This window comes from Trachypithecus francoisi, unplaced genomic scaffold (assembly GCF_009764315.1).
Source record: "Trachypithecus francoisi isolate TF-2019V2 unplaced genomic scaffold, Tfra_2.0 Lachesis_group2, whole genome shotgun sequence".
NCBI classification, from domain to species: Eukaryota; Metazoa; Chordata; class Mammalia; order Primates; family Cercopithecidae; genus Trachypithecus; species Trachypithecus francoisi.
The window spans coordinates 116,040,736-116,057,437 of NW_022681465.1; the positions used below are offsets into that span (position 1 = coordinate 116,040,736).

The 16,702-nt window shown below is 56.2% G+C and overlaps 1 protein-coding gene across 4 annotated transcripts in view; it reads right to left on the minus strand.

Moving 5' to 3' along the window:
* Window positions 1-16,702, minus strand: part of TBC1D9B (TBC1 domain family member 9B) — a 44,263-nt gene that overhangs the window by 3,381 nt on the left and 24,180 nt on the right. The window contains exons 8-21 of one of the 4 annotated variants that reach the window (XM_033178512.1): window positions 14,778-14,939; window positions 14,197-14,347; window positions 13,323-13,537; window positions 10,481-10,598; window positions 9,462-9,747; window positions 7,680-7,809; window positions 7,453-7,551; window positions 6,438-6,506; window positions 5,238-5,478; window positions 4,754-4,819; window positions 2,608-2,679; window positions 2,287-2,337; window positions 698-760; window positions 111-217 (exon numbers count right to left, since the gene is read on the minus strand). In XM_033178512.1, coding sequence (XP_033034403.1) covers window positions 111-217; window positions 698-760; window positions 2,287-2,337; window positions 2,608-2,679; window positions 4,754-4,819; window positions 5,238-5,478; window positions 6,438-6,506; window positions 7,453-7,551; window positions 7,680-7,809; window positions 9,462-9,747; window positions 10,481-10,598; window positions 13,323-13,537; window positions 14,197-14,347; window positions 14,778-14,939 — 1,830 coding nt within the window. Of the gene's footprint in view, window positions 1-110; window positions 218-697; window positions 761-2,286; window positions 2,338-2,607; window positions 2,680-4,753; window positions 4,928-5,237; window positions 5,479-6,437; window positions 6,507-7,452; window positions 7,552-7,679; window positions 7,810-9,461; window positions 9,748-10,480; window positions 10,599-13,322; window positions 13,538-14,196; window positions 14,348-14,777; window positions 14,940-16,702 lie in introns of all 4 variants that reach the window. The other 3 variants (XM_033178510.1, XM_033178513.1, XM_033178511.1) reach the window with 3 other exon arrangements.

Consider the following 16,702-nt stretch of genomic DNA (forward strand, 5'->3'; position numbering starts at 1 on the left):
GAGCCTTCCCACCCACGAGGAGATGCTGCAGTGTGGGTGCTGTGATATTAGGGCCCAGTCTTGGTCAGAACTCTCCAGAAATGTCTGTTGTGGGCTCTGATGGAGCCTACCTGGTTCATCTTGGGAAGATCCTTAATCGTCTCCTTCTGAGCCTCTTTCTCCTTGGCCCACATTCGAAGGTAGTGCCGATAGTCCGGAGAGCTGGTCCCCTTCTCCTCTGTAGGTTAGAGGAAAGAGATTCATCTTTGTCATGTGAGAGAGAGGGCTGGGGGCTGACAGCAGGGAGAGGAAGGGTTGGGTGTCTTCTGGCATGGAGCTACCGGAGCGGTTACAAAACACCCTGGCATTTGGGAAGGTGGGCATGGGAAAACAACCCAGAACAGCCACAGGTTCTCCCTAAATTGCTGAAGTGGTTGGACCGAAGCTGATGACAATGGTCCACACTGTCTTCCCTCAGATGAGGAGTCACAGGGCAGCTGGAGAGAAGCTGGCAAGAGGGTGGGGCAGCTGGGTGCCCGCGGGGCTGGTGGAGAGTGTGGAGCCTCCTGTGCACCCTAAGGCCTGCTCCCTGATCGGGGGACGCATCCACCATCTCCCAGGGTAGGGGGCTCCCTGGCAGTGACTGGGGAAAAGACCAGCCAGCAAGAGTGCCTCGACGCTGGGGTCTCTAAGAACAGCAGCAGAGAATGGCCTGTACCTCCTCTCTTTTCCTGGACATCCTCACTGCCACTTCCTTCTTGCTCTTCCTGTGGTAGTGCTTCTGGACAAACGCAAAAATAAAAACAACATGGAGAACATTCTGCTGTTGGGACTGCAAGCTCCTGGGGTCCTTGAGAGATATAGTCTGTGTTTCTGTACAGCCAGCCCCAGGCCAGGCCCTGGGGGCAGGTCCCCCATGCCATGCCTCCTGCCTGGCCCACCCCGCCCCACCCTAAGGCACCACAGCAAGGGCCTGAGCATTCCTGCACTTGGTCGGGTTAAAACAAAAGCTGCCAAACCCTCACTTCCTCTTGTCCAAATGAATACAAGTCTCAACATGCTGGTTCTGAAATGAACAATGATGCAGGCTACAGACCAGTCTGAGGACTAGTGAATTCTATAGTTCCTGCTAGAACTCAGGGGAATCCTAGTGACCCCTTCCACCAGTGCCTGCTGTGCCTGTTAGAGGGGTTGTCTGTGCACAGCTCCTGTGCTCAGTGCAGCGTTTCGGGGAGTTTTGAGGACTACATTTGCTGGAGTTGGCGTGCACTATACTCCCTGTGTGAGAACATGCACCTGAGGAGAGAAGCAGCCGACCAGCTCTCCTGGAGCTGTTCCCCAGAGGCAGTGTGGCTGGTGGGGACACCTCAGGCAGGTTGGCAGCACCCAGTTCTGAGCTGCTCTTGCTGGCTGTGTGGTGGCAGTGAAGGCACACCTCCTTGGGCTCAGACATCTCACCCTGGAATGGAAGCCCTGCTTCCTGGGGGCCACATGCGGTCTGAGGCCAGGGCTCTGCACCACCATGCCGCTCCCAGAAGCATGCGGGACAAGCCTAGAGTGGCCTGCTGGTTCCACGTACAACAGAAGGTGTACCTGCTTCTGTAGTTTCTGTCCTTGAAATCAAGGTCCTCAAGCTCAAGTCAGCCTCTGCCACTGTCACCAGGACTGCCATGGGCATCTTGGTACACACTATTTTTGGTTTTCTGAGTCAGTTCCTTGGTGTGCATTATCCCCCACATGAAATCACCAGGTGGCATTATGGTCGGTTTTGCAAGTGTGCTGCATGTCACCAGCTCGACTGCCAAAGCCCAGGGCCTAGAATGCTCCCATCACCTGGGATCAGATGGTCCCAACAGGCTTTAAACATAGCACAGGGATGAGTTCTAACAGGCACTCAACATACGTGTTTTTCCTTAACAAAAAAAGTGATGTGGAGCATGAAGATTTTTCCTAGGAAAGCATCCACTTTTCTTTCTAGCCTCCACTCAGCCACGCTGTCTTTCACACGCTCCGATAGCATTTTATATTTTTCCACTCACATGAAGACAGAATATCTCTAACATGTGGCTGCAGAGGTCATGCCCTGGGCCTGCTTGGTGCCTAGTGCAGGGGCCTTATTTACTTCCCACCCACAGCAGACGTGGAGGCCGTGCAGAGGAGTGGCTTGGTTCTGGGTCCTTCTCAGGACTTATCCCCCGCAGGATGAAGTCCCAGAGGGGTCCCTGGGACAAAGAGCTTCCAGGCTTCCTGATAGTGCAGGAGAGTGTTAGGAGGTACAGGGGGCGCCCCTGCCTTCCAGGGACTGACCTTGAGCCTCCCAGGGCAGGAAAAGATCCAGATCTGAGGCCAGAGGAGATGCTGGAAGGGACAGCAGAGGAGAGGCAGAGGGGCAGAGAGGGGAGGAGCCAAGGTCCAGGAAGACAGAGACACAAGAGAAACAGGAGTGAGGACATCCACAGGGGGCGGCCCCAGCCCCCGCCAGCATGGCAGGGCCCAGCCCATGGTCCCCTGGGGAGACCCCATGCAGCCTGCTCCCTGAGCCCAGGTGGGACTGCTGGCCACTGCCCGAGCCCCGCTGCAGTGGCTGCAGGGTGCTGGCTGGGCATGTCGGGTCCAATGGCCACTCACCTTCTGAGGAGCTGTCCTCTGTGAAATAATGCGCTGCCTCCAGGGCTGACTCGGCTTCCTCTGGGCTCAGAGCTGTGCCCGGAGAGAAGGCAGAGTGAGGGCAGGAGGAAACAAGGAGATCCCCTCCAAGTAAGTCCCTGCAGCCCTGGGCAGAGGCGTGCTTTCCCCGCCCACAAGCCTGGCCAGTCCCAGCACCTGCCCATTACAGTGCCCAGTAACAGTTTTGATGGTAATGATTGGTTATTTGTTACTTTCCTGACTTTTTTTTTTTTTTTTTGAAATGGAGTCTCACTTTATCGCTCAGGTTGCACCGCAGTCACATGATCTTGGCTCACTGCAACCTCCGCGTCCTGGGTTCAAGTGATTCTCCTGTCTCAGCCTCCCAAGTAGCTGGGACTACAAGTGTGTACCACCATGCCCAGCTAATTTTTGTATTTTTAGTAAGGACAGGTTTCATCATGTTGGCCAGGCTGGTCTCCAACTCCTGACCTCAAGTGATCCACCTGTCTGGGCCTCCTACCGTGCCCAGCTGCTTTTGTGACTTTTTTTTTTTTTTTTTTGAGACAGAGTCTTGCTCTATGGCCCAGGCTGGAGTGCAGTGGCGCCATCTCAGCTCACTGCAAGCTCCACCTCCTGGGTTCACGCCATTCTCCTGCCTCAGCCTCCAGAGTAGCTGGGACTACAGGCACCACCACCATGCCCGGCTAGTTTTTTGTATTTTTAGTAGAGACGGGGTTTCACTGTGTTAGTCAGGATGGTCTGGAGCTCCTGACCTCGTGATCCGCCCGCCTCGGCCTCCTAAAGTGCTGGGATTACAGGCGTGAGCCACTGCGCCCAGGCCTCCGCTTTCCTGACTTTTACATTGTGTTTGAAAAGGAAATACATGTCCCAGGTAAAAATCCAATCAACACAATTAGGAGTTCAGTGAATGGCAGCTGCCCTCCTGCCCCAATGACCATCTGGCCAGTGGACCCTTTGGGGGCGTTTCATGCTCCTATGGGCACACAGAGACCGGCCATGCACAGACAACTTGCTGCTCTCTCTTTGGGTAGCTCAGAGGTCATGCTGCACTGTGTGTACTGGCCTGCCTCATTCAGTGCAGTCTTTGCTGGAGGTCACCAAGCAGTACCCAGGGTTGCAGATCGCATGGTCCTGGGTGATTGTGGCAGGGCATGGGCCGCAGCCCACCAGAGCCCAAGTGTTCTCTGTGTCTGGACAGGACAGGGCAGGGCAGGCTGAGGGTGCTCAGGAGTCTCAGGGTAGCCCTGCATGCTCTCAACCCTGTGACCTAGGCCCAGTGGGGTCTGTCCCACCAGGGCCTCTCTGGTGAGCCAGCCACCAACGAGAACAGCTGTGTCAAGAGCCTTTCGGCTCTGGAGGCACAGAGCAATGGCCTGTCAGCTTTAAAAATCACAGGTCTGGGCCCCATCACAGGCAATCAGGAGAGAATCTCCTCAGGTGAAGCCCAGCCTCAGCATCCTAAAAATCCCCAGGGTCAGTTCTGAGGGCAGCTGCTGACCTCAGACAGCAAGCAACAGCAGGGACCTGGGGGCAGGTCCAGTCAGAGCAGAGCGCCTGGCCCAGGATTTCCACCTGCCTTGCCTTTCTTTCCTTCTATGATGATGGAGATGACCCCTCCTTGGAGCACTGTCCACGCAGCCACCCCTGCTGAGCCCCCAGACAGCCTGTCGCCAATGCAGCCCTACTAGGCTCCAGAACCGCCGAGAGGCCAGAGAGAAGTGGCCCCTCCTCATGGCCATGTGAGGATTCTCTAGCTGAACCTCTGGGAATAAACCCTTAAGAAACTTGACAAATTAATGCAGCAGTTTCAGTTCCAGCCTGAAGCTCCACTCGTGGCCCTCCTCGTGGGTTTTGGGTCCAGCGCCTCCTCGGTGGGAGTTCTGCTCCCAGTGGTGCCCGGTCACCCATGGGATTCTCCTCCATGTCCTTTCCCAGGCCAAGGCCCTGCTCTCAGACCTCTGTCAGGTGCTCAAGCTCCCGTTCCCTCTCCTCCAATGTGAAACTCCAGCCTGTGGAGCCGCTGTGCCCCCTTAAGGCCCCACAGTCCCACAGAGGCCTGTCCTCTGCAGCTGAACTTCCGGACAAGTGGGAGATCCTGGCTGGGCAGTGGGCAGGAGGCTCTCACCTGGGGGAAGGTGTAGCTTGTAGAGCACCTTGAGCTTCTCTGTCAGGTCCCCGTGGTACATCCCGCCTGTGGAGAAGGCCAGGGAAGGGGCTGGGGCTGGCAAGATGGCTGCAGAGGCCCTTTCAGGGGGTCCGAGTGGGACCCTCTTCACAGCCTGCGCTGCCCAACTCCCTCCTGGAGAGGTCACGGGGTGAGTCCCAGGCCCTGTCCGCCTGGTGCCCTGCTGGGAAGGCTCAACCCTTCCCTGGGGCTGGCAGACCAACTTCTAGCAGCCCCAGACTGCATGAGGGAGGGGAGCGGGCAGGGCTCCTGCTGGGCCCCTTTCGGCTCCTGTGGGTGAACTGTTCTTCCCATATCTAGGGCCGGGGCTCAAGCAGCCCCTACTGGCTGCAGTGGGGACAGACAGGAGATGCTGGCATTTGGAAGGCTTCCTGGGAAAGGGTAAGGGAGGGTCAGGCCCCTGGTAGGCCCTGCAGGCACTCACTCATCCCCGTCACGAACTCCTTGAAGTTGATCAGCGAGTCCTTGTTTTTGTCCAGGAGCCTGAACATGCGACCTGCCAGCACAGGTGTGTGGGAGCCGCAGGCCCAGGGTGTCAGGCTGGCAAAGAGTTCCCGAAACTGGCTGGCATCAATCCGGTACTGCTCCAGGTAGGGCAGGCTGGGGTCCCGACGGCCGGCCACTGTGTGGCTGCACCCCCAGTACTGGCTCGCCAGGTGCTTGGCCTGTGGGACACAGTCTGGTGAGATGGCCCAGCCGCTAAGCCTGTGGGTGGAGGGGACCCCTGGGCTGGTGATGTGTCCACCCTCCCCCTCCGTCCAAGCCTGCGGAGCCCTGGGGTGGTGAGCACTGGCCAGACACTGCAGCACCTCTTGAAAGCTCTCAGGGTATCATCAGTCCCTTGTTAACAGATGGGGAGGGGGTTGGCTGACAGAGTCCTTGGCAGCCTGCAGGGGGCAGAGCTGGTCTGCTGGCCCCAGAAAAGGGCTGAGCCTTCCTGGCACGGCTCCCGGGAAACAAGAGGCCCGAGGCTTGCTCTCGCTCCTATGACCTCTCTAGGAGGCAGGCAGAGCTGGCTCAACCGTTGTGACACCAGGGCCACAGCAGAGTGGCCACCTTGAGCACAGAACCTGAGGCAGCTGGAGAGTGGATGTGAACTGGCAACAAGAACAGAAAGGCGGTCATTCCAACTCTCAAGGCTGGGTCTTTTGCTAAAAGCACAAGAGCAAGAAAAATTATCTTCGCACTGGGGTTACTGAGAAGAGAGTATGGCCCTGGAGCTGTGACGACAGTCCTGGCACTGTAGGAAGAGCAGTGCAGAGGACATCAGAGGTGGGGGAGCCTGACCGCACATTTGAGCACCTGGATCCAGCCATGTCTGAAGTTTGCATTGACAGACTTTTCAGTTACAGGGGCAATGCATTCCCTCTTCTGTGAAAGATGACTTGAATGGATTTTTTGCCATTTAAGAGGTCCTGCCTAAACTCCAAGGATTCGATTCTACCACATGAGGTTCATGGCAACTGCATCTGAGGATGCACTTAGATCTATTTCTCTATTTCTATTCTATTCGCTATTTCTATTTCTATCCTCTATTTCTAAGAGGATACTCTTGGATCTATTTCTTTTCTGGCAGGAAGCTAGGAAGCTAGGAAGGGCTCCTGCCCTGGCTCTGGGCTGTCACCTTAAACACCATGTAAAGGTCCTCCAGCTCTTCAATTGAGAAATCAATGTCCACAGGTATAGCTCGGACCTAGAAGGAAGGAGAAACAGGGTATATGGCTGGATCACAAGCTCCTGCCTCAGAAGTACAGCACTCTGTGGGAGTATCCTCAGTAGATGAAGGCAAAGGTGTGAACCGCCTCTCAGTGGCCCAGCACTCAAGGGCGGGCCTTTCAGGAGAGGGCGAGGCCCACAGCCCATCCCTGACTCCCCACCCACCAGTCAGCTCACACTCCTGGGCTCCTTCCCAGGATGGGCTTGGGGGAGCCTCTCTCCTCAACATACAGTTGAGGCTGAAGGGTGAGGAATGCTCATTTGGCTCCCATCGTCTGGATCCCTGCGGAGACCCTGGTGCGAGCTCTGTGGAAGGAGCCCTCGAACCTGCCAGCCAGTGCTCTTTTGCTTTAATTGGCCGAAGCAGTCAGTCTCTGGTGCTGTGACCCAATGTCTTTACAGTGTCCTACAAGCCTGCAGGAGGGCTGGGAATGTGGAAACAATGGAAGAAGTCCCTGCCTTTGGGGGCAGAGACCACGAACAGGTCTTGCAGTACAGGGTGGTAGGGAGGGCCTGACCCCTCCAGAGATGAGGACAGAAGCTTGTGGCAGAGACATGGCATTTGGGGTGTGTGGAGGGTGGTGGCATGTTGCCGCCACCTGGGAGTGGGGCAGGGAACACATGGCACAGCCAGGCTGGGCGGGCTCGGCTCAGAGGGCATGTGGCTGTCAGGGTGGGAGCCATCTGAGAAGCTTCCCAGTGACTCACCCACCAGCAGAGAAAAGTGACTGGGACCTCTCCCCACATTCCCATCTACATCCCTGGATCTGGTCCCATGAATCCTACCATGATGTATGTACCAAAGCAGCGTAGAGCAGTGGGTGCGGTGGAGCCCTGCACCCGCCCTGCTCTGTGGAGAGGGCTCTGCTGCCCCCTGGCCCAGCCCCGGCCCAGTCCCCGCCCAGCCCCGCTGGCACCCATACCACACTCCTCTTGGCCGTGTCCTCCAAGGACTGGATCACTTTCAGCCTCTGTTTAAACCGCATCTGCTCGATGTCCTCGGCTCTCAGGCTGCTGAATTTCTATAGGCAGAGGTGACTTGGTGAGATCAAGCCAACTGCAGGGCAGAGGGCCGCCACCTGCCCGTAGCTACCCCAACGCACACACCAGACAGAGCGGCCTGGCCAAACTGACCCCACTGGGTGCTGACCTCATAGGACACTTTCAGGAGCTCAAAGATGTCCACCTCTGCAGGGGGGTCATCGCCGCTGGTCAGCAAGGCATGGAGGTGTGGGATAGGAGGAGAGACACTCTGCTTATTGACCACATTATCCAGGTATCTACAAAAGGCAGAGGACAACAGTCCAGACCACGCCCAGGCAGAGGGAGCCTCCTTCCCAACAGCTGGGTGATGCGGAGGGACCCCATGTTGACACAGACTCCTAACAAGGAGTGTGCTGAGGACTTGGGCACCCTGCAGAAGGGCAGAGGTGTGCCCCGGCAGGGCCCCCAGCAAGCTTGGGAGCTCTCTACAGGGCAGTGCCCGCAACAAGGCCTAAACACTAACCCTGAGGACACCAGGCTGTTTTCTTAGTCCGGGGGGGGGGATCCCTTGGGCAGGAATGGTTTATAACCCCAGGCCCTAACCAGTTGGAAGGACGACAAGCTTCCTCCCTTTGGCGGGGCCCTGGGGACGTGGGACTTTCTTGCCCTGGCCAAGAAGATTCAGGGATCAAAGGTTGAGTTGCAAGAGAAAGTCAGGTATGGGGAGGCCTGCCGCAGCTCAGGGAATCAGCTTCTCTAGGGGCACAGTCCTGGGGATGGAGCCCCACCTCGGTCAGCTGCTCTAGCCCCGGCAGAGTTCATGGCCTCCCTGGGTCTCTGGGCTGAGCCTGACACTCAGGTGGGAGGAGGTAGCTGATTCTCCATGCCCATGGCCCTGGTAGTATCCCCAGTCTGACCCCTGCTCTGGAGGAGGCCCTATCCACTTATAGGAAGGGGCAGGAAAACCAGCCACAGACTCTGGCCACAGGCTGAGTATCTTGACATCAGTGTGAACCAAAAGCTACTTAGGCCCACAGTAGGGAGGTGACAACTGTGCTGGATCTAGAGAGTCCCAGGCAGCACCTGGCCTGGCCACAGGCAAGTGGTAGAGTCCCAGTCTGTTCCTGGGGGCTGGGGGCATTCCAGGTCATTCAAATACACTATGTGGGAGGGTGGGATTGCACAGAGCTCAGGGCAGGGCAGAGTGTAGCCAGGAAGGGCCGGGGCGTGAAGGCCAGGCTGGGGGCTCGCTTTGCATAGAGGACCCAGGTGAGGGGGAGGGCCAGGTCTGATCAGAGTCCTGGGATGCAGGCAGGTGAAAGACCTGAGAGGGAAACCCCAGGAAAAGGGCATGGTGGGCCTGAGCTGAGGCAGCAGGCTGAAGGGAAGCGGGGAAGGGACTGGATCCCAGACAGAATCTGCAAGCCATGGGATGTGGGGACTAAGGAGCAGGTGGAGGGGCTGGGATGACCCTGGGCCTTTGGCGTGACTAGCGTGACATCAGCTCATCCAGCTGTTCCAGCGGGCCCAGGGCTGGCCTGCTCCCTCCAGGGCGTGGGGTCTGCAATGCAGCTGAGCTTGGGGAGGTATGACCAGGACCACCTGGTGGACATGAAATGCCCAGCTGTGCCACCAACTGAAATTGTGGTCACTGGATCCTGGCTCTGGGTTGCCCCTAGGAGAGGCATCCCCAACCCCCCATCTGAGCGGCGGCCCTCCAGCCAGCGTGCTCTGCCCACAGCTCCTGCTTTATTCCTCCTGGCACCCATCACTGAGCGCTGCTTCATCTCCCACTAGAAAGGAGCCGGCTCCTGACCTCAGAGCACCCCCGGGTCCAGCTGCGGCCTGGCACTTGGCAGGCACAGTCACTGGAGCCTGACTGGACAGTGCCCAGGGCTGGTGAGGGGTTCTGCCGTGAGCTCCTAGCAGAAGGAGCCCGGCATGTCACCTGCCCAGCATGGTCATGGCCTCGCCCTCGTCGCTGCAGCCCAGCAGCTGCTCCATGTTGGCGTCCAGGACGGCCAGGGCCACCTGCAGGATCACCTTGATGCCCTCATAGAAAAAGCAGTCGACGATGACCACAGCGCTCTCAAAGGGCATGACACTGAGGAAGAGGGTCAGGAACCAGGACAGCGAGATGCTGGAGATCACCCCCAGGTCCTGCATCTTCTCTGAGAGCTGCGGCAGGAAGTCTCTTGTGAGCTCTTCGAAGATGCCTTGGTCCACCAGGGCTCCTGCGGGCAGGATGAGCGAGGCTGATGGTGAGCCCACCCCATGGCCTGGGTGGGCCCTCACCTGCAGCCTACCAGCCCTGGCCACTCCAGCACTGCCAGCTTTTCAGTGAGGGCTGAAGGGGACTTGGAGTGCCGGGAGAAAACAAGGACGAAAAAACCCTTCAAGTCTTCTCTCTACAGCTCCCAAACCACTGGGCATGAAATAACTGTTTCTTCCACTACACTTCAATTTTATTTTGGGGAAATACTGATTTCTCCCTGAGGCATGAGAGGTAAACAGCGCCCTCAGTGACTCTGTGTCCCATCCTGATTGCGAATAGATGTAGCTCTGAAGGGCTCTAAGAGCGGTAACTCCAAACACCAGATGGCAGGGGAAGGACAGCATAACACACTTAAATATGAACTTAATTAAATACTCTTGCAAGTCATTTCCATTTAATAACAGATTTCACTGGATGTGAGTTCAGTAAAGTTGAGCATCAGGTTACATGGGGAATATACACTCTCTAGTTTTGATGTTTGAAAGTTTCTGTAATCAGAAAGCTGACAGAAAGTTAGATGGATAGGAATTTAGGCTCTGAGGGGACTTTTATAAACCACCGAATGTGTAATACTACCCTCTAACTCCTAGGGAACCACGTGAAGCCTGGAGCTTGGCCTGGAAGGGCTGCCGCCCTCATGGAACCAGCAGGCACCTGGAGACTCAGGCAAGGCGGCACCTGGGGACACTCACCCACCACCCTGGTGTTGTAGTAGTCAGGCAGCATGCGCTCGCACAGGGCCACCAGGAGCCAGAAGGCCTCCTCCTCACTGCCATAGAGCAGGAGCACCGAGGTCACGATGTTCATCGCCTGCCGGGCAGAGACAGCCGGGGAGTGCTGGGCATCTGGTAATGAGAAACTGGCCCTGCCCAACTTCGGGAAATGTCAAAAGGCAATTTGTAGGAAACTGATTGAACAGAGAGTCGGCCAACTCCTTCAAACTGGGTCAGAAGGCACTGGGAAACCAGAGAAAGTGGACATCAACACATTACACTTCTGCTAAGTGGTGTTGGGTGTCGGAGGTGGGACGCATGACCGAGCTGACGAGGAGGTGAGCCACGTGGCCAGAGCCCCACACCAAGGCCACTCACTGGGCACAGAACTAGGACCACGCACAGCCCTAGCCGCTAACAAGACCTTTAAGGCAAACAGAATGCCATTTGACTCAGCCAGGAAAATGCCTGGAGTTAAAACCAAAAGCTGCCAGAAATGCTAACCTAAAGCACAATTAAACACCCTCATGCCCATCACTATAACAGAATATAGCAAGTGTTGATGAGGATGTGGAGAAATCGAAACCCTTGTGAATTGCTGGTGGGAACATAAAATGGTGCAGCTGCTGGGGAAGAAGTATGGAGTTCCTCAAAAAATTAAAAATAGGCCAGGCCACAGTAGCTTACGCCTTGTAATTCCAGCACTTTAGGAGGCTGAGGAGGGTGGACCACTTGAGTCCAGGAGTTCAAGACCAGCCTGGGCCACACAGTGAGACCCCGTCTCTACAAAAAATACAAAACAGAGCTGGGCGTGGTGGTGTGCCCCTACAGCCCCAGCTACCCAGGAGGCTGAGGTGAGAGATCGACTGAGCCCAGTAGATGGAGGCTGCAGTGAGCCATGATCATGCCACTGACCTCTATTGTGGGCAACAGAAGGAGATCCTGTCTCAAAAAAAAAAGCCCAGGAATGGTGGCTGGTAGCTCATGTCTGTAATCTCAGCATTTTGAGAGGCTGAGGCAGAAGGATCCCTTGAGCCTAGGAGTTTGAGGCCCATCTGGGCAAGACAGTGAGACCCCATGTCTTAAAAAAAAAAATTAGCTGGGTATGGTGGCACATATCTGTAGTCCCAGCTACTTGGGAGGCTGAGACAGGAGGATTCCCTTGTCTGAGGAGCTTGAGACCAGCCTGGACAACATAGCAAGACCCTGTCTCTAAAAAAATTAATTAAATAAATTAAAAATAGAAATACTGGCCAGGCACAGTGACTTATGCCCATAATCCCAGCACTTCAGGAGGCCAAGGCAGGTGGATCACCTGATGTCAGGAGTTCGAGACCAGCCTGGCCAACATGGCAAAAACCCGTCTCTACTAAAAATGCAAAACATTAGCTGGGCAAGGTGACATGTGCCTGTAATCCCAGCTACTCGGGAGGCTGAGGCAGGAGAATTGCTTGAACATGGGAGGTGGAGGTTGCAGTGAGCCGAGATTGCGCCACTGCACTCCAGCCTGGGCAACAAGAGTGAGATTCTATCTCAAAAAAAAAAAAAAAGAAAAGAAAATTTGGTCTATGTAATATGATTGAGTCTTAGAAAGAAAAGAAATTCTTTTTTTTTTTGAGATGGAGTCTTGCTCTGTCGCCCAGGCTGGAGTGCAGTGGTGCGATCTTGGCTCACTGCAAGCTCCTCCTCCCAGGTTCACACCATTCTCCTGTCTCAGTCTCCCAAGTAACTGGGACTACAGGCGCCCGCCACCTCGCCCGGCTAATTTTTTGTATTTTTAGTAGAGACGGGGTTTCACCATGTTAGCCAGGATGGTCTCGATCTCCTGGCCTTGTGATCTGCCCACCTCGGCCTCCCAAAGTGCTGGGATCACAGGTGTGAGCCACCGCGCCTGGACCGAAATAAAGGAAATTCTGACACATTCATATGACATGGATGACCCTTGAGGATATCATGCTAAGTGAAATAAGCCAGGCACAGAAAGGCAAATACTGTATTATTTCACATATATGAGACACAGTCGTCCAATTCATAGTAATGGAAAGTAGAACAGTGGTTGCTATGGTGGTTGGGGCATGTTTAATGGGCACAGAGCTTTGGTTTTGCAAGATGAAAAGAGGTCTGGGGATGGATGGTGGTGACGGGTGCACAACAGCGTGAATGTGCTTAAAGCACTGAGCTGTACACTTAAAAATGGTGAACATGGGAAATTTTATGTTCTGTATACTTATTTTACCAAACACATAAAACAATCGAATGCTGCTGGGACTCAGACAAAAGTAGCAAGAGGACAACTTCTATCCGGCATGGGGATGAGATGAGCAAGTAATACTGTTTTTAAATTACATCTTTAGGCCAGGCGCGGTGGCTCAAGCCTGTAATCCCAGCACTTTGGGAGGCCGAGACGGGCGGATCACAAGGTCAGGAGATCGAGACCATCCTGGCTAACACGGCGAAACCCCGTCTCTACTAAAAAAAATACAAAAAACTAGCTGGGCGCGGTGGCGGGTGCCTGTAGTCCCAGCTACTTGGGAGGCTGAGGCAGGAGAATGGCGTGAACCCGGGAGGCGGAGCTTGCAGTGAGCTGAGATCTGGCCACTGCACTCCAGCCTGGGCGACAGAGCGAGACTCCGTCTCAAAAAAAAAAAAAATAATAAAATAAAATAAATAAACAAATAAAAATAAATTACATCTTTTTCTGCAGCTGGGCTCCTTCCTTGGGACATGAGGCTGGGTCACCACACAGGCCTGGGACCACAGGGACCTGCTCCTGTGAGCCTCTGGTGGCAGATGCTGTCTCTGGGCCCGTCAGGCCCCTTACCTGGCAATAGCCGATGGTGGGGTTTCGGAAGGCATAGGCGGTCAGCACCCGCCGGAGGGCAGCAATCCCGAGCTCGTTCTGGAAGGCAGGGTGCTCGGGCATGGAGCGGTGCAGGTCTCGCTCGATCTCCTCCGTGGCCAGGCTATACTTCCCAGTGGACTTCTCCACCAGCTCAGCATAGTAGCCGGGGTGAGTCACCATCTCATTCCAGGCCCCTGGGGAGACACGGGTGCTGGCTGTCTCTGTCCTTCTTCTGGTACTTTGGGGGCAGTAACAGGGCAGGTTGGAGATACCGGTGCCCCACAGAGGAGAGGTGGGACTTGGGGTCAAGCACAAGCTGCGAGGCAAGCTTTCCCTTGTGCTCCCGGGGAGGCTGTTCTACCCGAAAGTTCAAGTGGCTGACTTGCCTCCTCCAGAAACCATGGGTATGAATGCTGTCAGAGCGTGTCTCAAGGAAAGAGGCCTCTAGGGGACCTGTTTCCCTCCCACTGTGGGCGGGAGGGCACCACCCGGCCAGCAGAGTGCCTGGCCCCCAGCCTCTGTTCCTCAGGATGCTCCTCCTGGTTGGGCCCCTGGCCATGGCCCAGAGCCCGGCTCCCGGCAATGTGAAAGTTGGGAGCTCCTGCCTGGCCAGCTTAGGAGGCGGAAGTTGCAATGAGCTGAGATTGCATCGGTTCAGGCCGGCTCAGGACCAGACGAGCTCACATGGAGAGAGGTTGGGGGCTGTGACTGGCTGAGACATGGAGAGAGCTTGGGGGCTGTGACTGGCTGAGACACGCAGAGAGCTTGGGGGCTGTGACTGGCTGAGACATGGGGAGAGCTTGAGGGCTGTGACTGGCTGAGCTGAGGCTGGGGGTGGCTGCCTCCCACTCACCGGAGAAGAGGAGCCACAGTTCTCCCCGGAGGCTCTCAGGGATGCCCTTCAGGACCAGTGCCCGTGTCTTGGCTGTGCGGTACATGCACACGCCGCGCCCATACTCGAAGAAGTGGATGTGCCAGGATTCCTCTTTCATCTTCTCCTTGGCCTGAGGGAAAAGCGCATCAGGGAGCCTGGGGGCCGAAGCGCATCTGAGTGTCGAGGCCTAGGCCAGGCTGAAAGCCTCGTGAATACTCCAGACAGCGCTGGCCTGCAGGTGTGGCCTTCCTCACGATTCCCGGGAAAGACCAGGCTGCGCTGAGCCACACCTCCCAAGGCTCAGGAAACCGGCTCCTCAGCGGGAGGGCCCTTCCCTTCAGAGGCCTGGAGCCCATGGCTAACAGCACCACTGAGCAGGTCAGTGGGGCCCCTGAGAGAGTGCCTGCTCTGCCCACGCTGCCAGGGTGCAGCCTGGATGGGCACTGCCCAGTGGTCAGCCTAGGGCCCTGAGGGAAGGCACAGGCCCAGGACTGGATCCAGCTTTCCTCCTGAGGGCTCCGCTCTGGACAGAGGCTGGAGTGCCGGCGCTCAGGGCTCACCCCTTTGGCTCCAAGGTCCTCCATGGGCGAGTTTTTCTGGAAGAGCTTGAGCAGGCCCTGGGATGCGGTTGGCACCTCCTGCGCACAGAAGCTCTGTCGGCTGCTGAGGGGAGAGGCTGGGCTGGCAGGCTGCTCTGGCACCTCCTGAGGAGCTGGGGAAGACTAGAAAATAAAACAGGGAAGGGGACGCCTAACAACTGTGCTGCCGGGCAGCCTCTGACGTGCCGTCCACCCAGAGCTGGACCAGGGCCCGGTGCAGAAAGGGCCATGGGGGCGAGCGGCACATGGAGAAGAGCCTGTCTGGTTGGGCAGGAGGCTGTGGCTGCAGCTCCGCCCTCAGCTCTTCTCTGGCTGCTGGACACCGAGTCCTCAGTAACCAAACCCACCCTCACCAGCGAGTCAGTCTCAGGGAGTGAATTCTGGGCTCACCCTGTGGGGCCCTTTTCTGAGGGAGGTCAATGTAACGAACAGGAGAGGCCCTATCCTAACATGGAGGCACATCCCTGCCCACTCTCGGGCCCATGCTTCTTGGGCTGCACAAAGGGTTGGGCGATGGCCTGTGATGTTGGTCTGGGCTCAGGGTGGGTTTGGGGTGACTGCGTCACCCAGTTGCCACCAAGGAAATGAGTGGCCCTTCTGCAGGAGTGTTGGGATAACCCAGGGAGCACGCAAGGCCTGCTGCTGCCATCATGGTGCCACACGGGCCTAAGAGTGATGCTCTCTTGGCAGAAAGCAAAGTCCAGTGTGAGAGAGCCCAGCTCGACTGGGGCCAGCTGACTGCCTGAGCTTCTTGGCTCTGCAGGTGGTAGACTCCCCATGGTGGACTCCGGCCTGGGCTGGGCTCTCTATCCCTCACACCCTCCCGCTGGCTCTGGTCCCGTGGTCATGGTCCCACTGCACCCAGGGATGGGGCAGCAGCCAACGTGCTGGGTGCCCTCCTAAGACACTTCATATTCTGCGTTTTTTGAGAGAACGCTGATCTTGACTGTGGTGATGGCTTCATGGGGGTATACATGTTAAACGTACCAAATTGTATTCCTTAAATATGTACAGTGTATTGCATATCAATTTTACCTCAATAAAGTTATTAATATAAAAGGAAAAAAGAAAAAAAAAAGAGAGAGAACTCTGCTAGGTTCACACCCACAGTCTACCCCTCTGCCCCCCATGATGTTACAGAAATGGCTTTTGGGTCCACTTAAACAAATGTTTACGACGAGCCGCCTGAATCCAGTGGGCACAGCCCCAGTGCAGACCGACTGCCTGCCTGGAGATCCTGCTTCCCACCTGAGCTCCCCCAGAGGGACTGACTAGGACACACATGGGCTTGCAGGCTGTGAGGTGCCTTGGAGGATTACAAATCTTAGTGCCAGGGAAGGAGCCAGACCACCAGGTGTGTGCTGCACAGCAGACGCGTGCTCCCGGTGAGGCGGCAAGCGTGACACCAAGCTTGGGGACCAGGTTGCTTTCTGCAGAAGCTTGGCTCAGGTCCCGCCTTACATTCAGGCTCACTGGCCTCAGGTGGGCTCTCAGAGCTGCCTGGGATCCTATGTATTCCTAGTCCAGTCCTCCCTGCTTCCCCGAGGTAACCACCTCACATAAACCTCCAAAACCACCTGCCATCCTTGCATCCCACTGAACCACATTTCTTCCTGTTAAACTGAGCACACGGGAACAATCTGAGCCCTCCACAGATGACTGCCAGCCTGCCCACCCACCTGCCTGCACCTGGACCCCATCCCCTGCCTTCTCTGCAGGAGTCGCTCTCCAGCACAGAATTATACTGTTATTCCCCTAAAGGCCACCCCCACTTCACCTGGGTGTTGTTCACATGCTATGCTCACTCTGCGAAGATTCATCCGGTTGTACACTATATGTGTACTTCTGGATATGTATGTTAAACTTCAGTTAAAATTCTAGCCCTC